Below are 24,251 nucleotides of genomic sequence, written 5' to 3'. Positions count from 1 at the left end.
TCGGAAGAGCCAGAAAATCGAAGATCAGAAGAGAAACTAAAAGGGGAATGAAAATGAGTAAAAATGATTAAGGTGAATTAAGGGTTGGATTTAATTAGAGTCTAATGGGTAATTTGGTATTTAACTTAAAATGACATGGCAATTAAATAACATGATGTGACAATTTAATAATGATGTGTATTAAATTAATTTGATTCATCAGATTATGGCACATATATCTTGTGCCTATTAGGACAAAATCTTTTCACATAATAAAATTATGCAAGACATATGATCAAAATAGCGCAAGTGTATTGAACAAATTGGACCTAAGTGTGTGGGTCCCACTTAGTGAAATAAAATTGTTTTTCTACTATGTAGCAAAAAAAAAAAAAAGTGATTCATTGGCTATGTAGCCAAAAAAGTGATTCATTTGCTATGTAGCCAACAAAGTAATTATGTTTTGGAATTATCTTCCAAAAATTCGGAATTTATGTTGATTTCCATGAATCGCTCAGAGTAAGCAAAATTTGTAATCCTGGTGACAGATGGCATTAACAATACTATATTGCTCCCTTATACATGCAACTTACTAAATAATTTTCTCTCATTCAAACTTAAGTTTTCTCTGAAAGTCAACTTCCATTTGCACACGAACTTCAGCATTCTCCTTCTCAGCTTCTTCTTTGGCCTGCTTTAATCTAGCCATTTTAGCTGGAGAAAAAGAAGCAAGCAAGTTTAGATCAGTTGCAGTATCCAGAACCAGACACAGAAGATCCAATAATGATAACTAATTTCTTCATCTCTTTCTGCTCCTTTTCTCGGATCCCGAATGATGATGGAGGGAGTCCACAAACATCCCAACAAGAGCTGTTCTGGCAAAGTGAGCAATCAGTGCACACGTACTCTATTTTCATTCTCATTACACACACTAGAAAGGAATTAAGTAACCTTTTGAACAATTTGTTCCACAAGGCAAGCAAATTTTCAAGTACTTTCGAGTACATAAACTGGTCAAATCCGGCTCATTCAGCACACTTGCATTGAATGCAAAGCAGCACATGATCCTGGCAAGCAGACACCCGGACTACATAAATCCAAAGGCGGGCTATAACCCGGCCCATGAACACCCCCCAACAATTAAGAACCCATATGATTTTGAAGAAACCCATTCCACACTTTCATGTTCTGCCTAAATAAAGCTCGAGCTGATGCATTTGAATTTGCAATCCAATTGCCAGACTCATGTCCACAGAATCTAACAACATGATACGAATGTCCTCTACGTTGGAGGTTTTCCAGCAATTGGGCCAGGTTGCCGGTGTTGAACTGTCGATGAGATGCCCATGCAAAGGGTGGGACTGCTGGGTTGGGTGAATGGGGGTTTAGAGTGTTACATCAAAATTGAGAACAAGGTCCTCAAAACAAAAGATTCAAGTATTTCCCATTTGGAGGTGTATTTTAGAGAGTAAATAGTTATGTAACTATTTACTCATTTAATATCATACCAAGCTTTCGGGCGAAGAAATCCCATAATACTAAAAGATAACCCTAAAATACTACCTCAGCCTTTGTAGAGTCAAAAATATGTCTTTAAACCATAAAACATAATAACAATATATAACCACTTGAAACAACAAGTATCAAGCAAATCCAAGAGGCAAGAGACCATTAACCTAACATGAGATAGATAAATCAACGGAACCGTCGAAGGGACAGGGTGTTGTTTCTCTTCCAGTTTGCCCTGCGGGAAGGTCGTGCTTTTTGGTTCCGGTGTCCCTTTCCACGCAATCCCTTGCATTTCTTCCCAGCAGAAGTGAGCCCACGAAGCTCCCTGTGCTTGTGAACAGGATTGCACACCCAGTTGATTCTTGGGTCATTTCGGATGGCATTATGAGCAACATCAACCAGGATTACCTCAAAGTACTTGAAGGTCGAATCCTGCATGCATCAAAAGATTTGAACAAAATTATAAGCAACAAAGCGCTATATGAAAACAAACAAATAATGTCAACCCAGAAAATAAAAAACAAAAACTGAACATGCATAGCCTGTAACCTCACTGATCCAGTAGGAGTTGAGAATCCTAAGGCCTCCCAACTTGCGACCAGCCCGCTCCTCAGCAACAGATCTCTTGCTGCGCTGGAACTTTAGCTGGGTCACACCTTGGTTTGTGGGCTTCCCATATACAATACCCTTGGGAACAGGCCTCTTCCGACCACCACGCCTTACACGCACACGATAAACCACATAACCCTGCAGGAACAATTTTTTCAAGATTCATCAGCTGAAGATCATAAACTAAAAAACTTGAACAACGCTGGGAAACAAAAGTAGCATAGCATACGAAAAGATAAGAATACAACAAATAAGTAAATAGCTTGCACTGTATTGGATTTGAGACAAAAGCAAGAGAGAGAGAGAGAGAGAGAGAGAGAGAGAGAGAGTCGCTCTGTCAGATGATCCAACGTTTGGTTTAATATATCTGGTGTCAGGAAGCATTCAATGATTGAACAGAAGCACCCTTCTTAGGCACAATGCATAAGCATCAGAATGCTAACTAAGCACCACATACAAAATAACACAATGAATTTAGGCCTACTGGTGCATATCAAAAAGAAACAATGCCCAAGTCAAAGACTGCATGCTGACTCAAACAGTGATATGTTCCATTGAACAAGAGCATGAAACTAATCAACCACTAGACATATATGCACCAGAATAAGACCACAATCCTCTGAAACGCACAATCATAATAATTATTTCATAGAGTTAAGAGATTGACATAGGCATATGTAAATCAAAAAACCCTGTATTAACCTTAGCCATAAAAGTATTATAACATAATATCAACAATGAGATTGGCATAGGATGTGATTAATGAAATTTGTTATCGATCATTACTTGTTTGGCCTTGTAACCCAAACGACGAGCCTTATCAGGGCGTGTGGGCCTTGTGACACGAACTATAGAAGGATGCTGACGATATGACCAACAGCGAATCCTATCCAGGCACATCATCACATCGGATTGCTTCTTCCTCCATAGCTCAGACACATACTTGTAAGCTCCTATATAATGTCACCAAAACAAAGGAAAACATCATGCATGTTATATAGTAGATCACTTGTCAATTTAGAGGTAAAACTACATCTCATCAGAATTTTTTAAACAATACCTAGGTGTATGTCCAACAATTTCTACAGTATCATAAATTACAATGTTGTGATTGCTAAACTTAAGCTTTTCAACAAATAAATTCCTCATAGAGCCATCTTAGTCAACCAAGAGCATCTCCAAGAGTGTTGGCAAAATTTGAGCCAAAACAACTAGAAAGTTATTTTGACTAACAACTTTTGAAATTTTACTCCAGCAATATTCTATATTTTAGCTAAGATTTAATATTTAATATTTTCTTGAACCAAACGTTAACTAAATTCTCAACAAAAAGAAAAAAACAAAGCAACCCATTAGCTATTTTCTCTGTCCGGCCTCTAAGCCACATTTAGCTAACCAAAAAGCAAATCCTATATAATAGCTAAGGTGAAAGCTAATATGTTAGAGCAAAGTTTTAAGACAAAATGTGCTAAAATGGAGAAGGATAATGGTTTCGGTAATCTCTTGAAGATGCTCTAAAAGCCCTTATTTAACAGAAAAATGCATAACACAAAAACCCTCTACAATTAGCTAGATTGAAATCAGACATACCTAACTATAGTTATATATTAGGTTATACTATCAGACAAACGGCGCATATGTAGGGAACGAGACAAAGAACAAATAATTTTTAGTTTTCAAATTTTTCTTTAATTTTCAACAAGCTTGGAAAACCAAACGTAAGTTAACCAAAGCACCAAACAATTGAACACCAAACCAATTTAAGAATTAAATACTAAACCCCAGTTCAAAAGATTTATTAAAAGAAAGCTCAGTCAATAAAAAATGATCGAAATGCACACAATACAAGACCCGTGAATTTACATAGGAAAACAGAACTGATCGACTCTAGGGGGTGTGAGAGAGAAACATAGAGTACGTACCCATTTGCGACCCGGGGCAGACTTCGGCAGTTGGGCTACGGTTTTCGCCTCAGAAAACTTGAGAAGTAGCTTGAGCTTTATAGTGGTCAGGTGGAAGGCTGTGGACTTCGAATCTGGACCCTCCACTTTCCTTAGAAACCCTAATCTAAAATTGTCTATATAACAAAAAGGCTTAATTATCGATTTACCACAAAAAATTGTAACTCATTTCTACTTTACCACCTGAAAACTTTTTTATCCCAGATTACTACCTGTAACTTACATCCGTGTCCTATTTTACCTTGTTCTGTCAACAATTTCGTTAAAAATGATGACATTGCCGTTAATGCTGACGTGGCGCGCTGGATGTGCGCCACGTGTAACATCTTTTCTTGTATTTTCTAATTTTTTTTATTTTTCTATTTTTATAAACTTTGAAAATTAATTAAAAATAACTCCGAACTTAGAAAAATACACGAAAAATTCCTACAGACTTGGCATGGTGACAGTGCATTTTTCCATGTGATTTCAATAAAATAAACTTTATTGAGATTTATTTTTGAACAGATTACACGTAAGTACCTCAAGTTTACCCTATATTTCAACTTAGTATCTCAAATTTAAAAAGTTTCAAGTTGGTACCTCAACTTACTCTTATCATTTCAGTCCCACAGCTGCCCTCACACATTTCATTTACTACATCCTATAGATTTAGCCAAAGAATATCATTCATATTGTTTTCCTACTGCACCAAAGATCAATATACGACCATACAGACTATTCAAATTACCATGCAGACTATTCAAATTAGGGGCTTCTAGGTTATTCCTTCTTAATTTGTATATATGCAGAGATGCTTTAGGGGATAAATCCATGGGAACATCAATGAGTTTTGTGAGGAAAAAAGCTTTGCGCATTGCATCAAGATCCTCCCCAAAAAAAGAGAGGAAGGTTTCAGCAACCCTTCTCCAAAGCAACACACCTAGCTACACGTACAATGAAAATTCACTATTAACCACCTGCCACGTGGCATAGGAACTTATTATTACTAGACTACTAGGCTACTGGGCAGCCGAGTGAGGCCGTCGGACGACTCGGACTTGCCTTGCTCCAATCACAATGCCTGAATTTCTTTTTTTTTTTTTTTTCCAAAGCTTTCCTTTCTTTCTCTTCTCTCGCATGGTTTCCTCATGCTGTTTCTTTTTCTCCTTCTCATCTCGGTCCTGATCTCGTTGGGCTTGTCTGGCACCCGGCATTTTTGGGAAGCTCCTGGGGCTTGTCATGATGTTGATCTGTGGGCTAGCTAGAATTAATGAGTTAATTAATTAATGATGGATGATGAACTGATCTCACATTCTGGCCAGTGCATGTAATGTATACATTTATATAGTTACACTTTTTTTTTTTTGTCTATTTAGTAAAAAAAGTAATTCATTCGCTATGTAGCCAACAAAGTGATTTATTGGCTATGTAGCCAAAAAAGTGATTATGTTTAATTTGGTTACATAATCAAAACCTATTTACCTCAATGTCTCTTCATTATCAATATTGTTTTAAAGTCACACTAATGGTTACATATTAAGATTATGGATTCATTTTCATAAGTGAATTCTATTCATGCGAAAACAAAATTAATAAATTAATGCATGTGATACATTTTACATTAGTCATTAATTAATTAAAGAGATATTGGTAAAAACTTATTAGCTATTAATCTTGTACCCCTTTTCAGTTATGCTCATGAAACCGACAAATTAACTTGAGTTCAACATATATTATGTAGCCAAAAAAAGCGATTCATTGGCTATGTAGCAAAAAAAAAAAAAAAAGTGATTCATTGGCTATGTAGCCAAAAAAAGTAACAAAGTGATTCATTGGCTATGTAGCCAAAAAAGTGTTTCATTGGCTATGTAGCCAATAAAGTGATTATGTTTAATTTGGTTACATAATCAAAACCTATTTACCTCAATGTCTCTTCATTATCAATATTACTTTAAAGTCATACTAATGATTACATATCAAGATTATGGATTCATTTTTATAAGTGAATTCTATTTATGCGAAAACAAAATTAATAAATTAATGCATGTGATACATTTTATATTAGTCATTAATTAATCAAAGAGATGATAAAAACTTATTAGCAATTAATCTTGTACCCATTTTGAGTTATGCTCATGAAACCAACAAATTAACTTGAGTTCAACATATATTATGTAGCCAAAAAAAGTGATTTATTAATTGGCTATGTCGCTAAAAAAGTGATTCATTGGCTATATAGCCAACAAAGTTATTATGTTTTGGTTACATAATCAAAACCTATTTACCTCAATGTCTCTTCATTATCTATATTACTTTAAAGTCACACTAATCATTACACATCAAGATTATAAATTCATTTTCATAAGTGAATTCTATTCATGCGAAACAAAATTAGTAAATTAATGAATGTGATACATTTTACATTAGTCATTAATTAATCAAAGAGATGATAAAAACTTATTAGCTATTAAATGCTTACTCAATGTTTTCAACTTTTCCTGCAAACTTTTTCTTTTTTCAATGTTTACATGAATATTGATATTATTTGTTTGATTCCGTATTGACCCGACTATCTTATAAGACAGGAGGCTCCTGACCCGGGGGAAGGAGGTACGTGGTAAAAATAAATAATAAAAGAATCCTAGAAGGGCAGAGCCCATTATCTCACAAATACGTAAGAATAGGACCATGTATAGGAACAACTATTCCACAATGTATGTATTAACAATCAAAAGAATAACTATTCCACAATGTATGTATTCATTTCAATCAGCTAATAAAATCAGCAAATGTAGACATCATATTACTTCTGAACATCAATAAATAAATTGCTACTGAAAATATCAAAAGGCAATTTTTTTTTTTCCTCTCAATGACAGGAAACAAATGTAGGATGTCCAACTGAATAAAAACATGAAAATGATTCCATGTTTGAGGTTGATACAAATTGAAAACCAACACCATCGATCAGTAAAATAAGGGGGTTGTTCAGTAATCCTAAGCCTGAGGGAAAGGGAATCCTATAATGTATTTAGGATTGCATGCATTCCAGACATCCAATACCCACAAGAAGATTGGATCACTGGGTCCCTGGAGGGGAGTTGATGGGGGCGTTCACCAACTCGGGCGTGCCATCGAAGTAGGAGTCAAATTCGGCCTTGGCTATGGCTGAGCAGTGGGTTGCACTGGTGGTTGGTGCTTGGGTTGCCATTTGAGTTGACATTTGGCCTTCATGTCTCTGCTTCAACCATTTAGTCTGCCAATAATTTTTGACAACCTTGGGCGTTCGTCCTGGTAGCTAAATAAATGAACAAAAAAACAGTCAAAACGATTCATTGTAAATATATTACTAAATTCCAATTAATAAAACTTTAAAAATAAAATAAATAAAAGTTTAATAAATTACAAGGGAGGCTATCTTTGACCACTTGTTCTTTTCATCCTTAAACTGATCATGCAACTGATGGATGCTATCTTTTTCTTCATTAGTTAGTGATCCTTTCTTTATCTCCGGGTCGAGGTAGTAGGTCCATCGAGACCAACAGCTATTCTTACTTCGGCCTATGTTCAGGTTACTAGCTATATCGCTCCAACTCTCATCCTTATGTGCGGCCTTATAAGCAATAAGTGCTTCATCCTCCTCTGCTTTCCATGGAGGTTGTTCATTCTTCTTGCGTTTGGATGCCTCAGCCATGCTTACCTTATTAAAAAAATACCAACTTCATACATTAAGTACAGACACAGTGATGACTTATGAAAATAAAGGCAACAAACTAAACTACTCCTATATATGCTTATTTCCATACACATTATTGTGACTAAAAGACAATCATATTTAAGTTGTGAGACAGTCACATTTAAGTTATGAGACAGTCACAGTTAAGTTGTGACTTAATTAAATTTTTTTTTAGAGAAATTATACTACAATATATTATAAATAAAGGTCAAAACAATACTTTTACTCAAAATAACACATAGTATAGTGATGTGAGTTGTCTATTTCAATTTACCATGACAGTCACAATTAAGTTGTGACTTGATTGATTTTATTTTAATACAATATAGTATAAATTAATGTAATATTATTTTTATTTTTTTAATGTAGTGGCATGTGATGTAATATCTGTAAATTCTAATATTTTTTACTTTATTATTTTGTTTAACTTTTTAACTAGTACTTAATCTAAAATACTATTTAATTTTAGTATCTAAATTAAAAAGTTATTAAACTTTAGTAGTTGAAATATATTAATGGGCCTAAAAAGAAACTCATAATTAGTTACATGGACACATCTAAGTTGTGAGACAGTCACATCTAAGTTGTGAGACATGCAGTCACAGTTAAGTTGTGACTTAATTGAATTTTTTTAGAGAAATTATACTATAATATATTATAAATATAGATCAAAACAATACTTTTACTCAAAATAATACATAGTGTAGTGGTGTGAGTTATTTCTTTCAATTTACCACGACAGTCACAGTTAAATTGTGACTGGATTGATTTTATTTTATTTAAATACAATATAGTATAAATTAACGTAATATTATTTTTATTTTTTTATTGTAGTGGCATGTGATGTAATATTTGTAAATTCTAATACTTTTTCTTTATTATTTTGTTTAACTTTTTAACTAGTATCTAATCTAAAATACTATTTAATTTTAGTATCTAAACTAAAAAATTATTAAAATTTAGTAGTTAAAATATATTAATAGGCCTAAAAAGAAACTCATAGTTAGTTACATGGACACATGGCATCTTCTGAAGAAGGTGATGCTCAACACCTAGTTAACGTGGTGAGCAAATTATTCTCAAGAAAAGCAGCATTCAAGTACAAAGAAATTAATATAAGCAAACCCAATGAAGGTTTGAGTGAGAGAGAGAGAGAGAGAGAGAGAGAGAGAGAGAGAGAGAGAGAGAGAGAGAGAGAGAGAGAGAAACTAATTTGTTCGGCCACTTGCTTCTTCTTCTTATCTTTTGATTTCATGAAAATATTACTAGAAACTAATTATTTGTCTGTTATTTTGTCTAGCTATGTTAACAAAATTCCCAAATAAACATTTTCTGGGTAAATTTTTATTTTCTTGGATGAGGAACTGATGAGAAATGCATAAAAAATGAGAAGCGGTTGAGAAAAAATGATTGTTCTTCTTCTATTAAGGATGAACTAGTCCCCAGACTGATATGTTTAGAGAGTAACATGCTATAATTCACAGAGAAATAACTACAAGAACAAAAAGGAGAAAATCTGACAGAAGAAAAAAAACAGAATGCAAAACAAAAAGAAAAGAGATGTGAGTGATTACCTCCTCCTGCACTAAACTTGGAGAACTGGAGATGTGAGTCGCACCAAAGCTGGAGTTGAAAGAAAATGAAAATGTATGCCTTCTTCACTCCTCTCTCTACCAGTAGTATCATCATAAAGACTCCTCTCTCTATGTCTTCCTCACTTCCCATAATGAGATATGAGATACTGATGCCCCACTTTACAACCAGTTTTAACAATTGACCTCTCTCTCTCTCTCTCTCTCTCTCTCTCTTCCCATAATGAGATACTCTTTGTGCAGTTTGTGCAGTTTACAAAGAGTTCTAAAAAGGACCTCTCAACAATTGACCTCTCTCTCTTTCACTTCCCATAATGAGGTACTGTCATACTGGTTCTAAGAGCGCCTACGGGGTATCCGCTGAGCTTAAGTGTAGACTTTGAATAAGAAGATTGTGGTCCCTTTGGGTGGCTTTCAAACATTACATCTCAATTTATTTTTGGTCAACAAACCAAGTCCTTGAGCTTAAGCCTAATACCACTACAACAATAACATAGATATACTTCTGATATATAACAGTCCCCTTAAGCCTAATACCACTACAACAATAACATAGATATACTTCTGATATATAACAGTCCCCTTTCTCTCTTGAAAGGACTGTTCTCAATCACTTATATACAATAGCCACAGTGCAGCGACCAAAGCAATGACAGTGTAACAGGATGGGGTCGGTATAGCACTATCCCAACCCCCAGAGCATCCGTCCTTCCTTTATTTCCAGAAAGTGTGTTTTATCTATTAATTTGGCTGCCAATTTCTCTGGCAGCAGTCAGGTCTTGTCGGCAACATACATGACTTATGTTGTAATGCGTCCACATGTGATTGCAACACTCATTAGAATCATCTATCAGTCCCATACATTAAACCATTTTTAAAAAAAAATTAATTAGGTTGAAGTAATTGCAGCATTAAATTATTATTTGGGCAAATGGATTTCCATTAGAATCTTAGGCAAAAAAATATGAACATCCACTTCATCAAAACATAACAAACTCCTAATACACGCCACAAACATCAGAAATAGATTAAAAATATTAGGACCAAATTCAACTACATCAAAAGTGGAGTAAAAACAAAAAAACAAAAGATGATCGAGAACATATTAAGAAACTAAATAAATTACAAACAGTTTCATGTTCAATGTAATCTTAATCAACGCACTTGTAAAAGTTCCGGCCACTCCATTCATACCGCATGGATTTCTTCTTGGGTTTTGCATGACTCTTCTTTGAACTATGATCAACAAAATAGTTTTCATTTTATTGTTAACATTTCATTTGTTAAATACAAGAATGACAAGATAATTGCAATAATCATTCTTAGTTGAGTAAATTTTACTGATATTATAATTGGAACTGACCTGAAATAGAGTGAGCAAGTTGAGAATTCAACATGCATAATCATTAGCTAGCATATAGCAGCTACAAGAAATTAAAAAGAGAAATCAAGATAAAATGATTGAATAAACACAATGTGTTTAGCTAACTTATTAGGACTATCGAAAACAATGAAAAACTAAATTGATATAAAGAACATGAGGTATCCAATTTGACATGAAAAACTACAGTCACTGTTTTCAACAACTAAGAGACTGGACAAAAAAGGACCGTTCAGAACTTTTAATTCAAGAACATTTCTTGGAACATGAAATTGCTATTTCCTGGCTCTCAAGTACTTTATTGATCAATTAGCATCAAAACTATATTTTTCCTTATGTGTTTTCCTTTATTGGAAAAGCATATCATCCTATTTCAATAATTATTGTCCAAGTATATGAAAATTTTCCTGACTCATTTTTCCTACTGGATACACCTGCCCACAGTTTCAATAAAATGAACAAAGCTTGAAATCTATAAATCGATGAATCCTCAAAAATCTGAACCAAAGCAGAAGTGATCATTATTGACAGCATACCTTAAGATCAACCAAAAAATTGGAAAGTAAATCAAGAACTCATATAAACAGATGCAAGTAGAAACAATATAAAATTTAAGAACTCAAAAGTTACATAATCAAGTTCCAAGAATTTAAAATCAAGCATATTGACACTTGGACATAAAGACTTACGGGCGTATGAGATATTTTGGTTTCCCTTCAACATCTTGTCCTATTGGAGCCCTAAAGTTAGAAGAACACATCAGAAAAATTAATTTCAGTAATACACTTCCTATAAATTGGAACTTCATGACAAAGCAGAGTTACTTATAAACAGCAAAGTATACCTCGTAATGATGCATGAAGCAACATCTAAACCCAACTTGGCAGTAGGATCAAACGTAAATCTGCCAATTTTGGGAGAAAACTACAAGAAATCTGTTACTAGGAATATAAAACATCTAATTGCATGTGTATAACATAGTCATTAATGGTTGGGATTTCATATGACCACACTACAACAAAAAACCATTTCCATGACGTTTGAAAAATGTCATGGAAGGGTTTTCATGGCGTTTTTCAAGCGCCGCAAACCACGTCCTAGATACCGGTGCCATGGAAAGGGTGGCCCTACTACGGCACCTAGAAAACGCCATCTTAAATAGTTTCTATGACGTTGAAAATTTGTCATCCTTCCACACTTTTTATGGCATTTGATTTGTGTCATGTAAAGTCTTTCTATGACGTTAATGAATTGTCATTGAAAATGGTTAATTTTAGATGACTTTCAGTACATGTCATCTAAAGAGTTTACATGGCATGGCTTAAACGCCATTGAAAGGGTACAATTATATGGCGTTTGATCAGAGTCATGCAAAACATTTCCATGGCGTTATCACAATGTCATTAAAATGGCTAACTTTAGATGACTTTCAGTAGTCGTCATCTAATTGTGTTTACATGGCATGATTCAAACGCCATTGAAAGGGTTAGGCCTACTACGACACTTGAAAAATGTCATGTTAAAGTGTTTCAATGACGTGTTTTAAACGTCATGAAAAGCCTTTCTATGACATTGTTTACATTGCCATCAAAAAAGTTTAACTGAAAGATGACCTAGATTATCTAATGTATGGCTGTTTGAAATGCCATTGCTTTTGGTGACTTTACAGGGTTGCCATGGAATATTGGGTGTATTTGAAAAAAATAATGATAATACTAATCAATTTTTATCAAATGCATGTATTATGGCAATCTAAAGCTAAACCAATAAGAATGACAACACCAAATTAGAATTCACATTAAAGGCAACCAAATTGTCAAGGTTTTCCACCATTACAACTAAAGGATAATTATATAGTAATGAAATCCTAATACATATAATGAAATGTCGTTTAATAATATAGACATTGTTTCTAGCTAGTACATACACTACTAGAAACTTAAAATACTATCCCAAAAAGCACATATATATAACCTCAAAAGCCAACTTATTAGTGGTAATTTGAGTGAGGATGATTCTGTCCAAAAAGTAGCACTACTTGTGAAGGTCATTCCTAATTCCACTTTTTGCTTCTTGATCTGCAGTGACAATGATACAACAAGTGTGAGGAGATAGGCTTTTGGATGAAAAAAATCATGCACATCAAATCATTAGCCATATGTATGTATGAAAAGCTAAATCCCCAGTTGATATAAACTCTGATCAAACTCAAGGCAAAGCTTAAATTAATCAAAGCTAGCAAATTATACAAGGATGTTGCGGAGGACAAAAATGATGAGGTTGGAGTCTGCCAGCAAAACAAACAGATAAATTTTGGACTTCCCAAGCGTAGAGTCCATTCTCAATTCTTAACTAACCACTAGAGATGAGCGCTTTGAGATGAGGCAGCGCACAGCTAAATTCTTAACTCTCAAAATAGAAAAAGTTAGGACTTCCCAGGCCTACTTTCTATTCTCAATTCTCAAGCATAGATAAATTTGGGACTTAAGACTCAGCCTTTTTGCAGCTAATACACTAATGATGAGCAAACTTGGAGATGAACACCAAAGTAGTCCAAGTCCTACTAAACATTACAATTTTTTCCCTGAAAACAGTAATGTGTGTGTGTGTGTGTGTGGGGAATGTGCATAATTATGATTTGAGCAAAACCAGACCAGACCAGACCCATCTCAAATAATAAAACTTGTATTCGTCAGAAATTAATAGTCTCTTTCAATCTTTAATTCATTAGAAAACAGACACACCAAAAAAAGCCATAAACTGTTCAGTTATTGATTCAAACACCACAATTCAGATTTCTAATTTGAGTTATGTTTCGTTTTCGTAACTCAAATGTTCAAAAAAGGACAATCAGAATGTATTTCTAACAAATATTTCCAGTTACTCCTAAGCTTTATCTGACTTGTAAAGGAAATCTTAAGCTTAATTGAGTTTTTTAACAGGTACCCTCTATATTTTGATGCATAGGAAATCACCAAATTGAAGGTATTCATGTAATAAATGTCTATTAATTTGTTATTTTTGCAAGCAAGAAGAATTGTGAAGAAATTAAGGAAATCCAATAACATACATCAATAGACAGATTTTTTTTTTTTCTGCAATATATGTCCACATGAATATATATGCTTCCCTAACAACTTGTACAAAATGAAATATTTGGTCATGATCAAGATGCATGCTTCTTTTGATCATAAAGTCCCAGGATGATCTTAAACTCTTATGGCCATTCTATTTCTCCTATCCAGACAAGATAGCATTCAATTAATGTTTTGTCATAACAGGGATATAAATTTTCTAGTTGGGTTTATTTTCATAGAGCATATGAGACATTCTAAATGACTGAAAATTAAATAACCTCACCTAAAAAATAGAGGTTTTATTTAATAATATAGAGAGCAGCCTGCAGCTGCCTCACATGGCTGCAACTGCCTCATAGTCACAAAAAGCACAGATTTTTCTCCTCTCCTTTTGTTTTTTGTTTTCTCCCTTTTTACTATATAATTGGACAAAGGAATTTTCTCCAAATTTGTTCACAAAGAGTACAATATTTGCAAGTATCACTATATAATCTTCCAAAAAGATTAACTTTATCTCTGTCTTTTGAAACAGGAAGCTGAATTTTATAGAAAGTTGATAACCACACCCTTAAACCTTTTGCACTAGTTAGTGTCCTTAGCAACTACTTCTAGATCTACAATCACATCGTTCGTATTGTACCTTAACAGGAAGAAAATTAAATATTGACAATATAGAAAGCCAGAACTGGACCAAAGTCTTTGGATATTACCTCAAACATCAATCAATTCTAATATACTTGTGTGGCCAAGCAACAGTGCTTCCCAAAGCATCATCAAGTATGAAAAATTCACGTGAACTCCTGAACATAGCACTTGAGGAAAATGTCTTGCACCCAAACTTTATAGCAATCTGGTCCAAGGACAACATGATATATAAGTGTTGTTAGATCTGTAGATTCAATCTCTGCTCTTGCCACTTCTTGGCCTGTTCCATCCCAATTTAACAGTGTGCACTTTGCCTTAATAAGGTTTCCACTAGACAAGTTCACATTAGGAAGGACTTGGGTACTACGTTCTGGAGACTAAAATAAAACCAATAAAAATACTCAAATGTCAGTTTCGAAGGTCAACATGTTAGTTGATACAATTTTCCACACTATGCTTTGGAAAATGGGCAATAGAACGTAGAAGAAGATGTCTTTGTTTTTCTATTATAATTCCATTTGAAAAGGAGACTGCAGAAAGCAAGTAAAATTCACTATTATATGCTTTCCAAAGTGTGAATCTCAGTCAATGCATTTACGTTTCGAAAAGGAAAGAAACAATAAAGAAAAATATAACCCACATGCTTGCATTGCAATTCTAATTTAATACAAACCAAAATTCAATAATCTTGAAATTTCTGACCTGGTTAGCTTGCTTGTTTGTTCAGATTTTGAATTGATTAATTAACTTCAACAACATATATCATTATAAAAAGACTTTTAATCATTTTACCCACCTGAAGACTGATCATTGAGAAAGGGTTGTTGTACCTCGAGTAGTACTCGAGTGCTACTCGAGAAACTACATATAAGTTGTGTAATTCTGCCATCCTACTCGAGGGGACCTCGAGTATTCAAAACTCATATATATCACTATGAATAAAACTATTTGAATCATTTTAACTCACTGTTTTGACATATAATATATCTTTTGAATAAATGTGATATTTATCTATATATGGGTCTCACCTTTGTTAAAAAGATAGTACAAAAAATGTTCGATGAGACGATCTAAATAACTAAACTTGATTTTTACCTTTGGAGTTGGATCTGGGGATTTTGCAACTTCCTCACTAGTTTTGCCTTGCTTCTATAAAAATAAAGAAACAATTGAGATGCTTCAAGCTGTAACAGTAATAGAATTGAGAAAAACCACTAGAGTATCTGTCAAAACTAACCATGTACGATGCATGATCTACCTATAGGTAGCATGAATGCCAATAAACATTATACAGTCCATAGACAACCGACTTTATTAACTTGGGGAAAATGGGAGTGGTGGAAATTGAATCTGCTCTGTACAATTAAATTTTCCAATAAAGGAGGGCTGTACACAAAAACAGCTTGTTTCAGCTTTCACTGGTACCTTTCCATAACTGAGAGTCTGAGATAGGATTTCAGTTGCCTAAGGCAGACATCAATGCATGTCCACTGGGTAAAAAGTAAAAACAGTCAATGTAAATTGCACACCTTCAAGAAAAAGAACTTCAAATTCTGAGAAACCAAGTAAAAGCAGCAAGCAGCCCTGGTTAGTGATAGTCACAGTAAACAAAAATGAAATTGGATATTGGACAACCATACTAGTAGTAGTAGTACTCATGGAAAAAAATGACAATCAAGGAAATGTCTTGGAGATGGTTTTGCAAGTCCAATATTTTCATTTACCCTTCAACTTAATCTTCTCATTCATAACAACAATGTCTGAATAAATTTTAGGGAAGAAACAACAACTAATTTTACAAGCTGATATCTCACCACATAATTCAATGAATTGGCACCATTTGAGCCAATTATACCTGTTACTATAGTGACAGCAAACTGATTAGGTTGAAGAGTTGCTGCACCAACAGTATCAATAGAAGTAGTTGTGAAGATTAACACTCATTAATGTTCAGTTTGGACTTTTTTAAACTAAGAACAGAGGATTCACACACACTAAAAGTAACTTCCAGACTTTAACTACAACCAGGGCAAAACATATTCAGACTTCGGTAAATTTTTCATGAATGATTGCATGTGACAAGAATGGATCATATACACTAATTGAAGAAATAAAGGAGAATTCAAATAGCTTTTGGGATGGCATTAATGCCTCCTTTCACTTTTTAGCTTGCACTTAGGACAGTATCCACTAATCTTACTTTATATTACTACTCAAAGCTATTATCAATCATTAGCACTTGAAAAATACATATAACTACAAGGTGCCATTTATAGCAAAAAAAAAATTTGGGTCACAGTGGTAATATGTCATAGCTGATCATCTGAAACAACGAGATGAAGCTGCAGTTACCAAACAACCATCACATTGGTTATTAACTACTAATATGGTAACTGTATTAAAATTCTATAACCAAATTCTACCTTGGAAGCAACCAATACTCATGATACAGCAGCCTTTCTAGAATTTTATTCAAAATAATTCATATTCCTGCTACTTTTCACCCTTGAGACCCTCTCACAGACTCTCTTAGTTACAAGCCTACTGCATTTTCTATGTCAGACAAACCACAAACTCCAAAATCAAGGATATCTACATCAACTAGATGCTGACACAAACTGAATACCCCATACTTGATGCTGATCAACTTATGTAAATCTACAAAGGTATACTACCTTTCTGGGCAACAGTAAGTTCTAAAAGAAGTTGGATGCTCTCTCTTGCACAACAATTCCCTATAGATACATAAACAAGTAACAAATAGAATCCTCTGTAATTCATATCTACTACTAGAGAATATTGACATAAATAGTCAATTTTTCTTTTTTTTCTTTTCCATTATCCACAACTATTTTATAAGAAACTTAAGTTTGTTGCTTGTACCTACCATATAGTCACTGGGGCATGGTCAATTAAAAATCAATAGGTACCATGAAAATCAATCAACATTATACAGTCAATTAAAAATGGGACTGGTGAAAATTGAATCTCTCCTGTTACTTCATATTATGCATTGTAAAACAACTTAGGAAAACTTCTAGTTTTTCACTCTTTTATGTACCAAGAACCCTCTGTATTGATACACTGCAATAAAGGTTTAAAAACTAAATGGATTCTTTTAGTTTATATAGAAATCCAACATCATTGAACCCTCTGTATTGAAATTAATTATGGATTCTGTAAGTCAGAATTCTCATGTCTATTAGCAACTATGAAAGCCCAACAACATTGAAATTTAATGTCTATCAAATTTGTTTATACTCAAACATTTAGAAATCAGAAAACGCATAGTTGTGCTTGAAATTAGAAATGGTGTTAGAAGAAGCTTGAGCGCGCATCAAAGAAAACCAAAAACAAATGAAAAAAGAAGTGGTGAAGATTGAATTGACAAAAGGCAATGAACAACACACAACATAAATTAAGTACATAAAAGTCAGAATCAAAACAATACAGCGAAAAAAAAAACAATGAGCAAGGAGTAGAGTTACAAGAGTTTCTTTTTTTGAATAAAAAAAAGTCTGGCAGCTTAGCTTCTGTTTGGTTCGATAAACTAACTATTCCGACTTGCCCACCTTCTCAGAGTGCAAGCCACAAAACTTCTCCCAGTTAAAAGGCCTAACCTTGACTTAAACGACGTCGTCGTAGATCGTCCCGCACCGGTGCTGGACGCAATATCAGGAAATGTTGGTGGTGGATGGTATTTGATGATGGCACCGTCTTACAATCAGAAATCAAACGCGTTCAGAAAAAAAAAAAAAAAAAAAAACAAACAAACAAACAAATTTCAGGGATTCCAACACCATTCACCATTCATGGGTTTTGAAGCTTACCGTGAGAGTTTCAGAGAAACAGTGAGAGGATGGCTATATGTTGGTGATTGAAGATGAAATCATCTAAAAAAAACCTTGGCTCCTCTTAATTCTCTACAGGGTTCTAACCCTTTCTTCAACATAGGCGACAACAAGCGGGGCAGAGATGGAAGAGATCGAACACGAGAATAAGAAGCAAGCTCGCAGAGAAGATGGATGTTGGTGAAGATTCAGACAGAAATGGTGAGAGGATGGATGTGGTAACCAGACAGAGAGAGTGGAGGTTCAGTGGCTGAGTCTGGTGGTAGGTGAGGCTCGTTTTTCCGCGAAAACTTTCGGTCCCGCCCTGTTGGAGGCAAATATGTTGGCCGAAATTTTTTTTAATTTTCCAAATTTCTCGTGGCGTCGAAAGAGTGCCCTAGAATTTAGGTATCAACGGCGGTATTCCTTTTGCCATTAATTTTATGACGTTTTTACATGGTCATAGTTTAGTCAAAGTATGCATGACGTTGAAAAAACGCCATCTCTTTTTTTAATTTTTATAGCGCATTATCAACGTCATTGTTTCATTATTCAATGACATTTTTGCTTAATTGTCATAATTAACAACCTATATTTTGCATTCTATGGCGTTTTAAAACAAAACGCCATAATAGTGTCTTTTCATGACATTGATTTTTAAAACGCCATTAATCAAATGTCATGGAAAGTCAAATTTGTTGTAGTGCCAGATTGAGTTGGTTATAGAAATTGCAACTTAATTTTTAACCCACCCCCCATTTCACCTCATGAGTGAGTAAGCAAACGAATGAGAGAAAGAGAGAGAGAGAGAGAGAGAGAGAGAGAGAGAGAGAGAGAGAGAGAGAGAGAGAGAGTCTAGGAGCTATACCTGAATAATTGAGTATTGTGGCTAACCCTTGAAGTGTCTTGCAACTTAAATTCAATCCACTTATTGGGATTAAGTGCTGAAAACACATTAAAAGTATCTATTTAAAAGTATCTATTTAGCATGAGCAACATAAGGGTGAAAATTTTGATATATGACAATCCAAGATTAAGCTTCATATAATAAGTTGATAATACTTTAAAATAAAACTAAGTTAATTACCAATATAAACAAAATCCTTTTATCTAAATATTTAGTCTTAAAAAAGTCCAACCAACTTTCATATTGTAATGCTCAACTTCTGTGTGTGTGGGGAGAGAGAGAGAGAGAGAGACTCACCAACTTTTGGACCAGCCAGTTCTTTGATTTCATGTAGATAAACCTGTGAAAAAATAAGAGTACTTAGTTCTCAATACAGAAGAACAACACATTTACTGAAATGATAATTGCAATAATCATTCATAAGTGACTAAATTTTACTGATATTATATTGGAAGTTACCTGAAATAGAGTGAGAGTGTTGAGAACAAAACATGCATAATCATTAGCATATAGCAGCTACAAGAAATCAAAAAGAGAAATTAAGATAAAATAATTGAATAAATACAATGGTTTTAGCTAATTTATTAGGACTATCGAAATCAAGGAAAAACTGAATTGATATAAAGAACATGAAGTATCCAATTTGATATATAAAGTATCTACCTGTATAACTCAGCAGCTCTTGATGTATACTTAGCCTCAATTTTGCCTCCATCAGCCCATCCATGCTGCTTAAATAAAAGCTGTGCGCGGTTGTTTCCCCCAAAGCTCATCGTTCTCAGCTGCTCAAATGTCCATGAGTCAAAATTTGTAGATCTATATCCATAATAACACATAACTGTAAGCTATGTGTTTCAGTAGGTAATGTCTATTACAGATGAGGTTTTGAATACAACTTTGAAAAATGATTCACAGAATTTCTATAATAATACAATAAAAGCATTTAGCAGTAGTGTGATTTCTTAATAGCACTGATACCGTTAGTTCCAACATAAACGAATAAATTTAAACCTCAACCATAACCTTCAGATTTTCAAAAAATGAGAAAGAAATTGAAAAAAAAAAATTAAAAAAACATCAAATGAGAATGAAATCTATAAAAGCCCTAAATTCAGAAAACGTCAAAAATCTAGTATTGCTTTATAAACCTTAAATCATCAACAAATTTGTAAACCCTAGATCAGCTTATGAAAAAAGCACAGACGCACCTTAGGCAGTTACCCACAATGTTCAGAGAGGACAATACTGATGGGTCCTTTGCAATGGGAATGAAAGGACCACAATGGGTGAGAGCGTAACACAAAGGCTCTGCAACTCACGCAAAGCTTTGAAAGGACGGTGATTTTTCCTAATCTCTTGAGGGAGGAGGTGGAGTTCGATTTGGGCATTTTAATTTTAAGAGTGTAGGAGGCTTTGAGAGAGACAGAGAGAGCACAGATCGAGAGGGTTTGTTAGAAAGAGAGAGCACCAGAGAAGGAGATAGACCAGCAGAGAGGGTTTGAGAGAAAGAGAGAATGAGAGAGAGCAGATCGAGGGATCGAGAGGGTTTGAGAGCTTTTTTTTTTTTTTGCCCAGAGAGTCTGAGAGCTTTTATCATGAAAAACCCAAAGAGTCAGTTGGGTTAATTTGTGGGTTTCAACTTTCAACTTAACTAAGGGTCGGATCCAACGGTGTAAAGAGATGGTATTTCATATTTGTTAAAGAAAAAAAGGAGGTTCATTATAGCTGGGACCCGCATGAGTCAACTCAGCTATTGTAAATTACAAAAAGTGTTAAAAATAATCAATAACTGAAATGATAAAAAAGCAAGAAACGGATGTGTGAGTTCTTATATTGAATTGAAAATTAATCTATGAATTAGTATATATAATACTAACAAGTAAGAGTGTCTATATACATCAAAACCAACTTGTAACCATAAGAGTACCCATTAAGTAAACAAGGGTGACAGATGCAGAACTGTCTCTTTTCACCCAGTCACAATAGGGGTTAATTCTTGTAGTGTACACAGCCAAATCTAAACTCAGACATAATTAAGTTAAAATCAGACAGATGCAGGTGAGACCTGAGCGGCGAGTGACGGCGAGAGAGAGACTCGCGACGGAGACAAAGAGAAAAAAGACTAACAAGCGGCGCAGAATGAAAGAAGAAGAAAAGTAGATTAAACAACTTAAACCTAATATGTTAACTGTATTTAATATTAAATTATTATCTCATATATGTATAGATATATTTATTGGAATCACAATTACATCAAAACTTGGCAGTTTGGTGGATGAGGTGTTGCGTCCCACTTAGGGGTGTGTTTCGGACGGATCGGATTGAAAATAAAGTGTTTCAATTTTAATCCAAAAAATTTCGGAATGAAATTTCTATTCAAAAAAATCGGAATTTCAACATCTCATTCCAATTCAGAATTTTCGAATTTCTCGGAATTTTTGGATTTTTCGGAATATCATATTTTTGGAACTTTCGGATAAAAATTTGAAATTTTTAGATAAAAAATCAGAATCTTCATGTTACTTTTTGTTATTAGTAAAAACAAACAAAAAAAATTAATAATTACACATACAAAAAATGTGGGTGTTTTTGCTAACATTTATGTTATTATGATACATATATATTTATAATATTCATATGTTTATATTAATAGTATTAATTATTTTTTTTAATATATATGTATGCGTACGTTTGAAACAAATAACAAATTAATGAAACATATAGTAAAAAACTAAATAAATAATATAATATTAATATAAATATGGAATAAATTAACATAATTTTGAAAATATCGAATCAGAATGCCTTTGAAAAATTTCGGAACGGAATTCGGATTGGATCGGAATTTACAGATATATTCCAATTCCAATCCATTTTTTTTTGGAATTTTTGAATTTCGGATTTGATTCGGATGTTCCAAAATTGGAAATTTTCAAATTAAAATTGGTCGGATTCGGATTTTCCAATCCAAATCACACCCCTAGTCCCACTTGTTGTCTTGTGGTCGAGCCACCAGTATTGCTCCAATAAGATTACGTTCTTAACTTTTTTGTGTTTTAGTTTTTTGAGTTTTAGGAATTTAGGGTATTAAAAATTTAATTTGATAAATTAAAACACATATAAACTAATTTAATTAAACCCTATACTTATATAGTTATATATGTTATATTTTTAGAGTTTAATCTTTTTAACATTTCTTATTTGGAAAAAAACTATATGACTTTTTTTTTTTTAATTTTCTAATAAAACCTTTTAACCATTGCCTTATCAAAGAAATATATCATTATTTTTTTATTTTTTGAGGATATATGGTACGAGTTCACCTCATATCTTCTAGGGTATAGAATGAGGCTTGTGGAGGCTACGCCCAAAATTTTAGAGTTAAACCCTAATATAAAGCCGACAAACTAACGCTCGAGGAAGAAGTAAATATACATTGCCGAACACTCAAAAATGGCCGACGAGCGCTCGACGCTTGATATGTGTGAAAAAAATATAAACTAATACATCAATATTATGTAACATTGAATAATTATAATATTATTGGACTTTAATTAAAATTTTAAAAGCCATAAGGCTTTAGTCAGTAAATTGTAAAATTAAAGAACCTGGATAGAAGTCTCCCTATATTTTTTGGCAATGTAAATTTTTTATAGTTATAGTTATATATTTTTTAGGGTTTTTAGTTTATGTGTTGTGAAAGCATGTGGACCACCATATCATCATGTTTTCTATTTGCAACAAGTGAATAGCCTAATCATTATTCATGTGAATTGGAATCTTGAATACCTAGTAGACGAATACCACGCCCTAGGGTTCTTGTGATGTCTCATATTCTCTTATGTGTTAAATCTGAGTAAATACCATGCTAGGTTGCACATGAGGATACAAGTATTATTGTAAATACCATGCATCTTACATACATTAGAGAGAATCAATGCAATTTGACCTAAATACCATAGGCTTTTTGCGAGCATCTTCATCAATGGGTTCTGAATTTTTTTTAATGTTATAACTTGAGTATGATAGCTAGTGGTGGATTCCGAGTGCCTTAGTGTTTCATCATCCTTGTTATATCTCAATTACAATTGCTATTTGTTCTCTTGTTTTCCTTTACTTTCTTTCCATAGTTTTAGAACCAAATCAATCAAAACCCACTTGAATGTGTGTGTGTGTGTTGCTGTCGTGACCAAGCTGCCTTTGTGTGTGCTTTGTCTTGTGTTGTCGTGTGTTTATTTTGTGTTTAGAAGTACTGGCCTAATTATATCAATTAGGTTAGTAATAATATACCAATTCAATTTCTCGTGGGATTAACCTCGTATTTATACGCTTTACTATTATTGCAATTCGTGCACTTGCGAATGAAGTATAGTGTATACTATATTTTTAAACAACAATTTTTGGCACCATTGCCGGGAAATTTAATTGGTGTTAATTATTTCCCTAGTTGTTTTATGAGTCTTAATTAGAGTTTATTCAGGATTTGTTTTTGTTTCCTATTAGATTTTGTTTTGTTTTTCCTTGTTTAATAGGTTTCCTAGTATCTTCTTACTTTCAGTTTGTTTCTTTAATTTGTGTCTAATAAGGGTTTTAGTCCCTAAACCCTAAACCCTAAACCGCTTTTCCAATTTTTGGCATCAATCAAGTACTTTCAATCACTATTGTGCATATCCTCCAAATCAACACTCACATCATCAATGGCAACCTCTAGTTGAGGAAACTTATCAAGCAAATGAGAAAAAGAGAAAAACAAATGAAATAAATAAATAAGGCCAACAATGTTCTATACGTACGGTTTTATTAAACAAAACCTAACCCGATCATAATCAAACGTTTGCATTTCTTTTCTAGCAAAAAAAAAAAAACTTTTATTCTTTTTATAAAAAAAGTAGATTGTGGAATCAACTTTTTTTTTATTAGTATGCCAAACTATATAAGTTGTTTTTTTTTTAAAGAAGCGATCGAACTGAAAAATTTCTTTCAATCAAATGGAGAAACACACAACTAGACAAATATCAAGTTGTTAAGAAAGGGACTTACATG

General features: G+C 33.6%; 3 protein-coding genes across 7 annotated transcripts; all 3 read right to left on the bottom strand.

Moving 5' to 3' along the window:
* Positions 1–1,515: 1,515 nt before the first annotated feature.
* LOC147290461 (large ribosomal subunit protein eL15z-like) lies at positions 1,516–4,136 on the bottom strand. Its single transcript, XM_086235553.1, has 4 exons — positions 4,020–4,136; positions 2,884–3,050; positions 2,038–2,235; positions 1,516–1,920 (listed from the first exon to the last, which is right to left on the bottom strand). Exons 1-4 carry the CDS (start codon positions 4,021–4,023, stop codon positions 1,675–1,677), a joined length of 615 nt encoding a protein of 204 aa, XP_086091679.1. The 5' UTR covers positions 4,024–4,136; the 3' UTR covers positions 1,516–1,674.
* Positions 4,137–7,119: 2,983 nt separating this feature from the next.
* Positions 7,120–7,734, bottom strand: LOC147290460 (transcription factor MYB30-like). The gene is made up of 2 exons (XM_086235806.1): positions 7,447–7,734; positions 7,120–7,338 (listed from the first exon to the last, which is right to left on the bottom strand). The coding sequence occupies exons 1-2, from the start codon at positions 7,732–7,734 to the stop codon at positions 7,120–7,122; spliced, it is 507 nt and encodes a 168-aa protein (XP_086091932.1).
* Positions 7,735–9,920: 2,186 nt separating this feature from the next.
* On the bottom strand, positions 9,921–20,766 carry LOC147290459 (uncharacterized). Of its 5 annotated transcripts, none has more exons than XM_086238105.1 (9): positions 20,417–20,766; positions 19,872–20,024; positions 19,668–19,724; positions 19,506–19,548; positions 19,170–19,245; positions 11,594–11,653; positions 11,439–11,489; positions 10,732–10,792; positions 9,921–10,604 (listed from the first exon to the last, which is right to left on the bottom strand). In XM_086238105.1, the coding sequence occupies exons 2-6, from the start codon at positions 19,979–19,981 to the stop codon at positions 11,619–11,621; spliced, it is 321 nt and encodes a 106-aa protein (XP_086094231.1). In that variant the 5' UTR covers positions 19,982–20,024; positions 20,417–20,766; the 3' UTR covers positions 9,921–10,604; positions 10,732–10,792; positions 11,439–11,489; positions 11,594–11,618. The 5 variants fall into 5 exon arrangements, with proteins under 5 accessions (XP_086094231.1, XP_086094232.1, XP_086094230.1 ...); XM_086238106.1 differs by having other exon boundaries at positions 11,594–11,673; positions 19,872–19,990; XM_086238104.1 differs by having other exon boundaries at positions 19,872–19,990.
* Positions 20,767–24,251: the final 3,485 nt, after the last annotated feature.

This window comes from Dryas octopetala, chromosome 3 (assembly GCF_963921425.1).
Source record: "Dryas octopetala chromosome 3, drDryOcto1.1, whole genome shotgun sequence".
In the NCBI taxonomy this organism is placed as follows: domain Eukaryota; kingdom Viridiplantae; phylum Streptophyta; class Magnoliopsida; order Rosales; family Rosaceae; genus Dryas; species Dryas octopetala.
Note: the sequence above shows the minus strand (reverse complement) of the source record. Positions and strands in the feature narration are given on the sequence as shown.